The sequence below is a fragment of the Galeopterus variegatus genome, unplaced genomic scaffold (assembly GCF_000696425.1).
Source record: "Galeopterus variegatus unplaced genomic scaffold, G_variegatus-3.0.2 Scaffold1026, whole genome shotgun sequence".
Lineage (NCBI taxonomy): Eukaryota > Metazoa > Chordata > Mammalia > Dermoptera > Cynocephalidae > Galeopterus > Galeopterus variegatus.
In genome coordinates, this window is record NW_007727137.1 from 258321 (window position 1) to 271403 (window position 13083).

General features: G+C 62.9%; 1 protein-coding gene across 1 annotated transcript; it reads right to left on the reverse strand.

Moving 5' to 3' along the window:
* Positions 1 to 5191: 5191 nt before the first annotated feature.
* On the reverse strand, positions 5192 to 10986 carry NUDT14 (nudix (nucleoside diphosphate linked moiety X)-type motif 14). Its single transcript, XM_008574278.1, has 5 exons — positions 10975 to 10986; positions 10057 to 10100; positions 9331 to 9395; positions 8886 to 9123; positions 5192 to 5516 (listed from the first exon to the last, which is right to left on the reverse strand). Exons 1-5 carry the CDS (start codon positions 10984 to 10986, stop codon positions 5276 to 5278), a joined length of 600 nt encoding a protein of 199 aa, XP_008572500.1. The 3' UTR covers positions 5192 to 5275.
* Between the last annotated feature and the right edge of the window lie 2097 nt (positions 10987 to 13083).

The window sequence follows — 13083 nt, forward strand, 5'->3', positions numbered from 1 at the left end:
CGTCCGCGTTCGTTCCCCCGTAGCGCCCGCCGGCGGCAGGTAGAAGGAGTTGCCGCCCAGCACGGGTGTGGCGCCGTGGCCGTAGCTGCAGGGCCCCGTGGGCGTCACCTTGGCCTGGTACTCCTTAAGACACACGCGCACGTACGTGTCGCACTCGTCGTGGCCGCAGCCCCCCGCGCGCGTCGTCCGGCCGTCGCCGTCACAGCAGGCGCCGCTCAGTAGCTCCCGCCGGGCGGGCGCCGCAAAGCGGCCTCCCCTCGGCTCCAGTTCCCGCCGGGTATCAGGAACCAGAGGGTGGGGCGCCCCCGAGGTCGCCGCCGTGGTTCCCTCCCATCGGTGCGCCACCACCGTTCTCCTAGGCGTCTCAGAGGAGATAACGCCTCCTGCACAAATCAGGGCTCGGCCCCCACGCGGGGCGGGCGCGGCCCTGGGACCAGAGCGGGGCCCAGTCCCTGCTGCGCGCCTCACACTTCCCCAGGGAATCTCCCCCGCGCTGCGCCGCTCCCGTCGCCTCCACGCCGGCTGCAGGGGGCGCTGCTCCTCTCCGACACCTCAGCCCCAGCCCCGCACGCCCCTGCCCTCGCCTCCACAATGCGCGCCAGTCTAGGACACAGTCAACAAATGCTCCTTGGTGCAGGCTGTGTGCCCAGCCCGACACTGGCGCGGGGGCCGCCAGGCCACGCCCTCGAGGAATGCCCAAGCCAGAGGTCCAAGCTTGGGGGACGGGAAACGGGGGGATAAAGGCCGGTGGCGAACGTCCTAAGGCTGCCCAAAGAGGATCTTCCCGCTGTCCCGGTCGCCAGGTCCTCACGCCCCACCCCTCTGCCATCATGCCATCACTTCTTTGCCGTCTTTCTGGGTGACCCTGCCTCTCCTCCGCGGGGTCAATACCAAGGGCTCCTTGTTTCCAAACATCCCATCTCCTCCACTGAGCAGGGTCCCATTCGGAGCTAGTAGTCACCTTGGTGGTTACAAATCCCCATACAGTCCAGATGAGTCCCCTGCCACACCCCCACAATATCTGAACTATCTTCTTTCCCACGGCTCCTCCAGCAAATCTGCCCTGGACCCTGGGCTGGGTGCTGGCAGAATGCAGGCAGGCACAAAGCAGGACCCTCTCTGGGATGGGCTGGTGCAGCCTGTATAAAGGAACCAATGCCCTGGGAATGCCGCACACACCCACACCGGGCTCACCTGCCTCGTCCCTGTGTGGCAGTGCCCTCCGGGATCCAGGCCTATAGGAGCAGCGAGAGGCCCCTGAAGGGGTGGGCCGGAGTCCCCCCTGCCCACTGAGAGCGCCCACCCCCACCTGAGCCCTAAGACACAAGCCAGGCATGGCCACACACAGACCCTCGCCAAATAAGGGAATTCGAGCTGTGTTCAGACCTTCCAGCTGCCTCCCTCCTGCGGGGCAGGGGTTCCCTGTGGACATGCCCCTCTTGGCTCTGGCCTGAAGGCAGGTTCTTGAGTACTCCAGAGAGGGAGGACCCAAGAGGAGCTCCCGGGGCCCAGGGCTCCATCCCTGCCCATGCCCACCACCTCCCTACCCAGGGAGGCCCCAGTGCCTCTGCCAGGCCCTCGGCCAAGCAGTGAAAAAAGTGGACACAGCCCCTGCCACCCTCAAGGAGCCCCTGGTCCAGGGTGGGCAGGGGACTGAGAAAACGTAAAGCAACACACTGTAAGGCCAAGTAGACAGGGACAAAACCAGGGCGGGGGTCCCTGCTAAGACTCAGAGGGTGGGCAAGGGTCAGCCAGGTGAGGAGCTGGGAACAGCATGTGTCGAGGCCCTGGGGCCAAAGTAGCCAGACCCTAATAAGGACCTGTGAGAAAGACACGGCAGCCAACCCAAAGCTGGTGGTATGACTTCCAGAGTCTTCCTGTAAGACCAACGGGAAGTCACGGACTGAAAGGCGGCGGGCTTGGGCTGCACGGTGACTTACGTTTTCACAATGATCCCTGGCTACGGGATGGGAGGGTGCAGGGGCGAGGTCAGGGCATGGTCACAGTGCAGTTGAGAGGGGTGGTGGCAGTGGAGGGGCTGAAGAGGGGGATCCAGGGAACCATTCCTCCACATGCCCCTCTCGTCCACCTCCCTGGCTTCCTGCTCTGGGCCACCTGTGGGAGGAAAGGACTCGCCAGCCCGGTCCACACAGTGGCGTAGCTGACAGATGGGGCTCGTTCACGAGCGGGAGCGGTGCGTTCCAGCCGTGCCTACTCCTGCTCAGAGGTGTCTCAGCTCAGAGGCCCCCACTGAGGGACGCCTGTTCCCCCTCAAGCTCAGCCAGGCACGATTGCAGCCATCCTGGGGCCCTGACTGCTGGACTGTCCTGCCTCAGGGGCATGGAGAGGCTGGTTTGCCCCATCTGCCTCCGTCCAGGCCCTTGGGAGTGAGATCAGTGTCCCCACAGCTCACAGCAGTACCAAGGGGTCAGTCTCCACTTCCCTGCAGGGCACAGAAGCCCCCTCCGTCTCATGGTCCCTGTCTCCTCCTGATTCTTAGGAGCCACAGCCTGGATCTAATGGTGTGCAGGAGAAAATCGAGGTTGGGAAGGTGGCCTCGGGGAGGAGGTGGGCACTGGAGACACTGGGGAGGGGGACTGCTCCCTCCTAGGGTCCCCTGCCTGCAGGGACTTCTGCATGTGATTTCCTGGGATGCAGCAGTGGGAAGCACTGCCCCCCATGCAGATGTCAAATAATGCACTTGTTTCCCTGGCGCAGCACCTGGCTGGGGTCAAGACGCTGGGGACCCAGTGGGTGCCAGGGCTCCTGCATCCATCCTTGCCAGGCCAGGCTGCTCTGACTCTCCAGGAAGGCCTCTATCATGGTCCGTGGCACTCCACAGCCTCCCAGCTGCACCCACACCCAGCCTGGGGGCACCCTTTCTGAATTCCCAGCATCAGGAACTCAGCCATGCTCTGAATTGGGTGCTCAGCTTGGGCTTCGGAAGGCACAGGGTGGGGCCACTCAGCCTGGCCAGAGGGCTTCAGGCCCCAGAGGGCATTCCAGGGGCCCAGACTGGGGACCAGGCTGCCTGGGGTTTGGACAGAGCCAGCTGGGCTCGGGAGTGAGCTGTGCTTCCGCCCATGTCCTGCAGTGCTAAATATAGCGGCCAGGGAGGGGAGTTTCCGGTTACAGCCCCCCCCAGTGCCGGGAGATCAATGCCATCTCCATTAGGCCCAGCAGCGGTGCCTGCTGACCTGCCCCATCGGGCTGCAGATCAGAGGAAGCGCTGAACTGCACCCACGTTGAGGTGCCCTGTCCCTTGCCCCCTCCCACCAAGAGCCCTCCCCAGGGTGCTTCAGAGCCACCAGATCCCCCCTGTGCCCACCAGAGACACTCCAGGGCAGCGGGCAGCACCTGCAGGTCAGCCCAGAGGGCCAACGGAGCTGGCATGGTGGCATCAGGCCAGCTGCAGGTGAGGGAGGCAGGCAGGGGCGGCTGTGGGCTGCAGAGCTCCTGTCCTGTGGACGCTGCCCTGTTGATGTCCTGCTGGGGCCTCCTCTGGGCAGGGCAGAGCTAGGGCTGGTGAGGGCCCCTCCCCAGTGGCCGTGCTATTCCCCAGGCTGGGCTCCCGCAGGGCTCCACCTGGCTCTCAGCCAGCATTTGCATACAGGTGGTGCTGCTTGAGTGGACCCCTGCGGTACAGTCTCCTCACAGCAGCCTCAGATGCCAGACCCACGCCAGGGCTCTCCAGCACTTGCTGCAGGCGCCCTTCTGGCCACAGCCCAGGCCAGCAGGAGGGGAGACACCTGGATGCCCCTCCATGCTCGGTCACACAAAGCGCCTGCCTGCCTGGGGCCAGCCTGGGGCGGGGCAGGGGAGAACAGGAGGGCCCAGTGTGAGGTGCCCCACCCCTGTCCCAGCAGGAGCCAGAGGCAAGATGCCCTGCCTCGGCTCTCACCACCAGGACTCCATCAGCCCAGGGCCCAGTCCAAGGGGATGCTGAGGCACAGAGTGCAATGTCAGGTCACAGCAGAGCTCTTGGTCACTCTGTTCCCTGGTCCCCATCTGCCTGTGGGGGAAGCATCTCCTGGATACCTCACAGCCCCAGTGCCAGTGGGCCATAACCCAGGCTCCTCCTGACCCATCCCCTAGGGCATCGCCCGAGGGGCTGACTGGAGGGCTTGGAGGCTCTGGGGAGGGTGGGGCAGGTCACTACCCTCAGAAAGGGTCAGGCCCTACGTCCCTGAGGCTGGGTCCCCATTCCCTCAAAGGCACATGTCTAGTGCATGCTCCCCACCAGCTCAGTACACTGTTCACATGCGGATCCCTTACCATGTGCTGAAGTCCACACAGCTGCACAGGCGGGCAGTGGGCCTCCTGCCATCCTGGACACTCTGGGGACCTGGAGGGCAACTCTAAGCTGCCTGCATCTTTCACAGCTCAACCCTCAGGATGGGCCAGAGGGCCAGGCCAGCAATGTGTGGGGCAGGGTCCTGTGGGGTTGGCAAGCCATGCCACACACAGACTGGCAGAGCCCCCACACTGGGGTCCTGGGCCAGGCTGAGGCAGTTCTGCAGAGTGCCTGGAGCCAGGACCCACATCAAGGACACTACTGGCCCTGTGTCCCCACCACAAGCCCCCACCCCTCCTGTTGCGGCAAGCCTACAGACATTTCTGCCTGCTTTGCAAGCTGAGGGAGGACCCCTCAGACTCCCATGGCCCAGGGGGCAGGGAAGGACTATTGAGAGCCAGACCCCGGGCAGCTTTGGCTCCACGCTCCGGGAGGGAGCACAGCCCCAGTCAGAGCGGGGAACCCCTCAGTTGCCCCAGGAGCAGGGAGTGCATGCTCTCCAAATGTGTGGCCTGCAGCACTGTCCACTCCTCTTGACGTCCAAGGGCTGGCTCAGCCACCACTCCCATGGACACAGCCCATTCTGTGGTCCAGTGACTAGTGGGCCCAACCCCTGGCCTGTCACACTGCCCTCCCCGAGCATCCGGCCAGGTCAAGCCCCAGATCTCACCTCTCCTTGCCCCGTCCTGCCTCTGGCCACTCGTCCTGCGGTATCACCCCAGCCTGTCCTTATCCCTCTGCCAGCATCTGCTCTCCCTAGCAGCCACCTGCATGCCTGCAGCCAGAGGAAAGCCTACCATCCCCTGAGGCCTGTCTGGGGAAGACCCCACCCTGCACCACTCCCAGTCGTCTCCAAGCCCGCCCCTGGCCACAGATCCTGAAGCCAGGGGACAGAGGTTAGAGCTATGCAAACATTTATTGGGTCTGCAAGGCAGGTGGGCAGGTGGCCAAGACTGGCCTCTGTCCAGACCACCTGGAGACTCAGTGGAGACCCAGGCGGGGGGCCACCTGGCTGAGGAACCAAAAGATACCAAAGATAACACCGAGGGTCTTGGGAATGTCAGGGTCGTCTGCGAATGCCTGAGCGCCATCCAGGGGCAGGTGCACAACCTCGATGAGTTCAGCCTCCTCAGCCAGGCCCCCACCCTGGCCGCTACGCTGGGCATCCGTCACCTCCGCATAGAACATGGTCTGGCTGGAGCTGGTCAGTCCCACTCCAGACCTACGGATTGAGACAGGGTCTGCTGAGCCACCCGTGGTGGCCCCACCAGCCACCCCTGCCCCTTCCACAGCCCCCTGCCCCACCCTCTCTGCTGCACTCCTTCCAGCCCTCCGGTAGGCAGGACTCTGGGATGCCCTGTCCCACCCAAGGTCCCCCAGCCACCACCAGTGTACATGCCTGTGTAACCCCTTTCCTTAAGTGGAGGAGACCTGAGAACATGCTGGGGTCCTCATTCTGTGACAAGGCTATGTTGTATATCAGAGGTGGAGGGTTTTGCAGACGTGGTTGAAGATCCTAATCGTGTGACTTGAGTCAGTCAAAAGGGAGAGCATCCTGAGTAGGCCTGACCTAATCAGGTGAGCTCTCAAGAGAGGTTCTCCAGGGCAGAGATGGAGGAAGTCAGAGAGACACTGTCCCGCTGGCCCTGCAGGCAGAGCGATCAGCCATGTGGTGAGAGGCTATGCAGCAGAGGCCTGCAAGGGCTGAGAGTCCTCTACTAACAGCCAGCAAGCAAACGGGGCCCTCAGTCCAAGCCACAAGGAGCTGAATTCTGCCACAACCGTGTGAAGAGGACCCCACACCCCAGCTGAGATCGTGAATCCAGCTGACACCTTGTCTGCAGCCTAGCGAGATCCTGAGCAGAGGGCACAGCTCCCCCGTACACAGACTCTCAACGCACGGGAACCGTGAGGCTGTCAACAGGTGTTGCCTAAAGCCACTAAGTCTGTGGCACGTTGCACCGCAGCACAGACAGCCCCTGCCTTCCACTCCTATTGGGTCCCCAGCCAGGGCCTCCTACCCTTGGTGGACCCAACCCACTGTCCCCTCCTTTGCCAGGCTGCTGAGGCCCGTGCCAGACCCCAGTCTGCACCCAGCGTCTCCAGGCTGGCTGGGAACCAAGTACAAACCCAGCAGGCCTGTAAGGGACCCCACCAGGCACCTACAGGACACGAGTTCCAGACTGGAGACAGCATGTGTCAAGGAGGCCCGGGCCTGGGAACAGGGCTCACGGCATAGCAGCGGCTAGTGGGGTGGCAGGGAGGTTCCCAGGGCCAGGCCCATTGGTTCCAAGGTGAAGGGGTGAGAGGGAGCCCCCTCACTCAGTGGGCAGTGTTGAGAGGAGGGTTGTTTGCAGCCAGGAGGGGACAGGCACACAGGCCAAGGGCAGTTGCCCAGACCTGCGTGGGCAGAGGTGACTGCTGGCCATGAGGATGGGGCGGCAGAGGGGCCTGGCTGCATTTTGGAATAGGAGGGGATGGACCAGGTATGCATTTGGGGAGAAGGGAGGACCAATGGGTGGCAGAGGTGACTGCTGGCCATGAGGATGGGGCGGCAGAGGGGCCTGGCTGCATTTTGGAATAGGAGGGGATGGACCAGGTATGCATTTGGGGAGAAGGGAGGACCAATGGGTGGCAGAGGTGACTGCTGGCCATGAGGATGGGGCGGCAGAGGGGCCTGGCTGCATTTTGGAATAGGAGGGGATGGACCAGGTATGCATTTGGGGAGAAGGGAGGACCAATGGGTGTCTGGGGAAATGTGCAGGGCACGGGAGGCCTGGTTCGCCCCAGGAGGGGTGTTGGTTGGCATAAGCCAAGGCCAGCCAGTGGCTTATAGGGTGAAGGCAACCCTCAGAGATGTGCCTAACACACGGGGCAGGGAGCAGATTTAGGGGCTTCCATTCCCCATCCCCAAGGCACAGGGCCCACCCAGACCAACCTCACCCCAGGTGCTTCTTCATCCTCCAGCCCCGTATCTCCCATGGACCCCTTCCTGATGGCCCGTTTCTACCAGCAGCCACACCTGCACCTTTGATGGAAGCAGCGGGTCTGTGGGGTTTCCAGCCCCAGCTTCCATTGGCTTGTGAAGGAGACAGACTGGGCCTTGGCCCAGTCCAAGAAGGAAACGCCTGGCCAAGCTGGGTGCCGCTCCCTCCCAGGGCAGGCTCTCACCTTACTCGATCCCATCCTGTCTTGAGTTGGGTGCTCAATACGAGTCCCCTGGCCTCCCTTGTCACCTGTGACAACCTGTGAGTGGACTGGCTTACTTCAGGCACCACAGACAGGAAGCCACAGGCCTTGCTACAGGCTGGGTGGGCTCCGCTGTCTGTCCAGCCCCCCATCAAGCCCACAGGGACGGCTGCCCTGACCTCTACGCACCCCCACCTCTGGTCCTGCCTCCCCACAGTCACACCTTCCTCTCCAAAATGCAAATCTGAGTAGGATGCTCACTCTCCAGAACCCTCCTTGGCTCTCCAGCACCCTCAGAATCAGGCCACAGCCCCGAGCCCTGCCTGTGGAACCACCACAGCCAGAGCTGCTTGTCCACTCGCCTGTGGGCCTTTGGCATGTGGCCTTCTGCCAGGACTCCACCGAGGCTCACCTCCTCCAGGAGGACCCCAAACCGTCCCCAGTGCCTCCCACCTGCCTTCCATCCTTGCCTGCCCCACTGGCCCACTAGCCAAAGCCCTAAGCAAGGTCAGGCCCCTCGGATCCTCCCACCTCCAGTACCACAGGCTGGGAGGCTGGGGTACCGCAGGCACTGCCAGCCACACTGCAGGAGAACACCTGCAGAAAACCAAGACCTGCCCTTCACATCCAACACATTTGGCCCTTTAGCATGGAAACCCCGCCTTTAACATGGAGCCCACCCCCCAGCCAGGGGTAACCTGGGTGAGGTCCTTGGGGCTGCTGAGGAAGGAGAGCTCCAGGCCCAATACTGAGTGCCTCAAGTGCTGGGCTGAGGGGTGGCAGAGACCCCTGAGCCCTTCCCCCAGAGGGAGTGGGCACTTGCCTCTGCAGAAGGCTGCTAGAGGCTGGCGCTCGGATTGGGGGTTGGGGGTGCACTGTGAGACCCTCAGCTGGGGCAGGAGACAGGCTTCACCCCAACATCCTGTCCTAGGAGGGTAACCCCAGCGGCGGGCCTCATGGGGGGCATGAGTTGGGAGGTCCTGAAACCCAGGCTCTGGCTTCTTCCCCTTCCCCAAGAGAGCCGGAGCCGCCCTCCTCAGCCCAGGACTGGGCCTTTCCCCCATTCCTGGGCCACTGTCTGAGAGCAGGGCTGTGACTCACCCCCACCCCCAGCGCCCGGTGCTTAATCCCACAGGAAGTAGAGGCATCTGTCAGCAGCAGCTGCCACCCGGAGCCTGGCCCCACGCGGCTGGGGGCTGCAGGGTGGGGGCATGGGGCAGAGCATATTCCAGAAGGAGCCCCGGAGCCCCAGGTTCCGGCCTGGCTTAAGATCTGAGGCGCGTTCCATCCAACCCTCCCCCAGTCCCATGCTGAAAGACAAGGAGCCGTCCATGAGCTTGCACCCCCCAGGGGATGGGGCGCTCACTCCCTCCCAGGCATCTGTCCTGTCCCCGGGCCTCACCTGTACTCAGCAACCCGGCGCAGGTCAGAGGGGACCAAGCGGTAGCCGCACTCTTCCCACGCCTCCTGGCATGCCACCTCCTCCAGCGAGAGCCCGGGCTGGTCCACAAGGCCGGCGCACAACTCGAACATCACCCCCGCAGAGCCTGGCAGTGCCGGCTGCAGCTCCTGGGGCCCATCCAGGTCCACGGCCACCAGGGACCCTGGGAAGTGGCGCTCCACCTCGCCCGCATACACAGCTGGGTGGAGGAAGACAGACCATGGTCACAGCCATGTGGTGGCCACCTCCATGTGACCCACTCTGGACCAGAACCCCTCTCCAGGCCTCAGTTTCCCTGGAGCCCCCTCCTCACATCTGCATTCAGACCCTCAGGACCACAGGGGCCTGAAGGTAACCCTACAGAGTCCCCCTCTCCACCCCCACACCCCACCCCAGCGTGCCTCACCTGGCCGAAACTGCTTCACCAACACCAGGCTCCTCTGAGAAGAGTTGAACATAAGAATGGCCACGCTACAAAGGGTTGGGAGTGAGGGAACAGAGCTAAGCACAGTAGCAACCCTCGCACCTCACCTCCCTGGGGCCCTGGCTCCCTTCTTCCTGTTCCCAGCATGCCTATCCCACCTCCCCCACAACAGCCCAAGAAAGTTGGGCCCCTTGCTCAGATGGGGAGACTGAGGCCCAGGCAGGGCCAGAGATGGCCAGAGTCACACAGTCAGGCCAGGACTTAGACATACAATATTCCAGCTGGCAGGACGGGACGGGGTGGGGGGTAGGGAGGGACATGTGGGCAGCTGTGTAGGTCACGGGTGGCAGCAGTGGAGGCCGGGTGACTGACAGGACATTTGGCCCCTGCTGGACAGCTGCCTAACAGCCACACTCCTGGAGCCACGTCGCCATCCAGCCTGTATCCACATGCTGGGGAGACAAGAGCATCAGGATGGCCTCTCCCTGCTCCAAGAGGACCTGCTGGCCACCATGGTCCAGGCAGCCTGAGCCAGGACCTGACTCAGCCTCCATGAAAGGAAAACCGAAGGCTGGGCTGAGAGGAGGACATTAGAAGACCATGAGAGGAGCAGCAAGATGGGGCAAGGTGGGCCCCCATCTCCCCCGGCCCCGGTGTCTGCATGGGAATCAGTCTGGGGCTTCCCCAGCAGCCAGGCCAGTCTCTCACCTGTCATGTGTCTTCATGAAGTCCCACGACTTCTGGACACCGTTCTGAAAGAGGCAGGGCAGTGGTCAGAATGGGCCAGAGGGCTGCCAGCGTGGCTAGAGCTGCTCTGGGGAGCGGAGGAAGCCAGATCCTAACCAGGAAGACCTGCTCAGGGCCGGGGTCTATGGGGAGCCGGGAGCTGCAGCAGGCAGGGTGGAGGAAGTGGCCTGGCCTGGGCAGGAAGGTCAAGGATGACCCGATGCTCCAGAGGGGTGAGGCAGAAAACCAGGGCAAAGAGCAGGAAAAGGCATCCTAGTCACAGCACGAACCACCACCTGGCACAGACTGAGTGTGAGGGGCTGCAAGGAGGTATATGCTGTCACCAAGTGTGGAAAGGACCATGGACATGATGCCTCACCAGCAGGGCACAGAGCATCCCAAGTGGGCAGAGCAGAAGTCAGGTGTCCACTGCTGGAGTTCCCTTGGGCCACTTGACAGAAGCAGACAGGACAGGAGGGGCCAGCACCAGGAAAAGCTGGGGCAGGGTGGCACCCAAGCTAGGTGAGAGATCACACCTCAGGACGTGGTGATTCAATGTGGTGCCTCAACAGTGGGACCCCCTCCCCATCCCCAGCCTTGTTTCAGGCTCATGCTGTCTCCCGCGCGTCCCGTAGCCCTGCTGTTCTGCCCCTTCCCTCCACCCTCCTACTCCCCCACCCTGAGCACCCTGCCCCAGCAGGCTCCCAGGACCCTGGGCAGCATTCAGTGAACGGAAGAAGCAGGGCCTGCTGGGGCAGACAGGACCATTGCCAGTGGGGATCTGGGTATGAGGCAGCTGGTAGAAGGAGCCCAAAATCCCAACAGCTGGACACCACTGGGCAAGACAGGCTCCCATCTGGGGGCTGGATGAGGGCCCTAGGGCCCTTCCCTGTTGGCTACCATCTCCAGCATGCTCGGCCCATTTGCCACTTGGTCCGAATAGGCCCTGAGGCCCTGGCCAGTTGCTTGCCCCCTGCTGTGGGATCTGTCCAGACCATGAAATGGACGTAGGCCCGAGCACCAGAGACACAAAAAGTGCATCTGGGGTTGCAGAAGAGGGAGGACACTGAAGGACAGTCTCTGTGAGGACTTCCTGGAGGAGGTGACGTTCCAGGGAAGGACATTCCAAGGAAGGTCTAAGGAGAGTTAGCAATATCCGCCTGAGCTTGCTCTGGAGGCAGAGGTGTTCTGGGAGGGGTAGTGGCAGCCTGGGTTTCCAAGGGGAGGGGATGGCTGATGTCCTGAGCAGGTCAGGCTGCCCAGGAGGCCACTGAGGCACCGCCTCCGCAAGGCAAGTCCAGGCCTGCCTGAAATCCGGCCACCCCGGGGCCAGCCACCCACCCAAAACAGGCTTCAGGGAAGACCTGCCCCCCCACCTCCCTGTAGTCTGCCATGAGCCTGCTGTCCACCCCCGCCCCCTGTGTCAACTGTCTCAGTGTCATCCCATGGTGGTCTCAGGGACCCTCTCAGCTCAAGACCAAAAACTTTATCAGACCCTTAGGTCCAGCCAGGGTGAGGTGTAGTAGAAAATTCAGAGAGGCCCTCTGAGGCCCTGGGAAGGAGGCACCGATCTGGGGTGTAAACATGGCCCCATCCCCTCAGAGCCACAGGGTCCCCTGCCTTTGGGCTGTCTGTCTGTCCACCAGGCCTTCCCAGCAGGATGTGGCAAATAACCAAGGGCTGCAGATGCCCCTTGGTGGCATACACTGCCCAGCCTATGTCCCTCGGACCCTGAGGGAATGCTGCCCCAGCCCCCCAGCTGTCCACCATAGCCTGCCGCGAGCACCAGCTCAGCTGTGGTGACCCGCGCCCGTCAGTGGAAATGCACCGGTGGGCTGCCCACAAGGCTGCACGAGCTGTCCTGTGGCACTTCACAGGAAGCAGAAGACAGAGCACTGCGGTGGGCAACTGCCTGGCCCACCCTGCACCCACCTGCTGCCCCCAGAACCTCAGCCCTTGGGGGCTGTGCAGCCACAATCAGGTACTCCCACGTCCACCAGTCCCCCTGCCGCAGGCCAACATCAAAGAAAAGGGCAGTGGTCCAATGTCCCCACCCTCTGTCTCTCAACTGACTCCAGCTGCCCCCCAGGCCAGCACTGCCAACTTGGCTTCATCCTGGACAAAAGAATTCCCTGTCCTTCGGAGCCAACAGGACTACCGCAACAGGGGAAGTGAAGGGCACAGGGCTGGGGTCAAGAGAGCTTCACGGAGTTGGCCAGAGGCAAGGGCCTGGGTGTGACGGAGAAGGAAGGATGCTCCAGACGCAGGCAGGCAGAGGGGCACCGACGACCTGGACCACCTGATCTGACCCGGAGGCTCAATAAGGAGCAGTACTGTCTGTGGCTGGGAAGGAAGTCTGCAGAGAAATGGCGTGGAGGGACTCTAGCAGGAGGCCATACGGCTGGGTGCAGGTGGAGCCAGCACTCAACAGGTGGGGTTCCTATCCAGACCGCGGGGGGGGGAGGGGGGGGACATGGAGAGGCGTTTAGGAGAAAGACCGCCACGGCTCAGTAAATCACTGAATAGGGCGGCGGGAGGAGGCCAAGGAATATTTCTACTACGTGCCCAGTGCCAAGCCAGGCAGCATGGCCCTGCTGTCCCAGGTGTCCTCAGCTCTTGGAGAATGCAATGAGATGCCCACCCTGCGAAAACCCCGCCAGGAGGAAGCCCGCTTTGAGAGGCTCCCGTTCCTGCCTCTGCCCTCCCAGCCTCTCCGCCCCATTCTCCTCTCTCCTCTGCCCAGCTCTCTCCTCCCTCAAGTCATAGCATAAAAGCCACCACCTCCAGGAAGCCTTCCTTCCCTAATCCCCGGGGCAACCAATGAGTCTCACTGCAAAAGGGGACAGATGGCGAGGGCAGGAAGAGCCCGGGCCCAGCCTAACTTCCTTGAAGGGATGAGTGGTCCCGGTCGGATGTTCCATCTCTCCGTCCCGCCGGGCGGGTGCGGGAAGCCGGGCAGGGGGGGGGGCCTGCGGGGCGGGGCCCGAGGCGGTGGGCGGGGCGACTGGG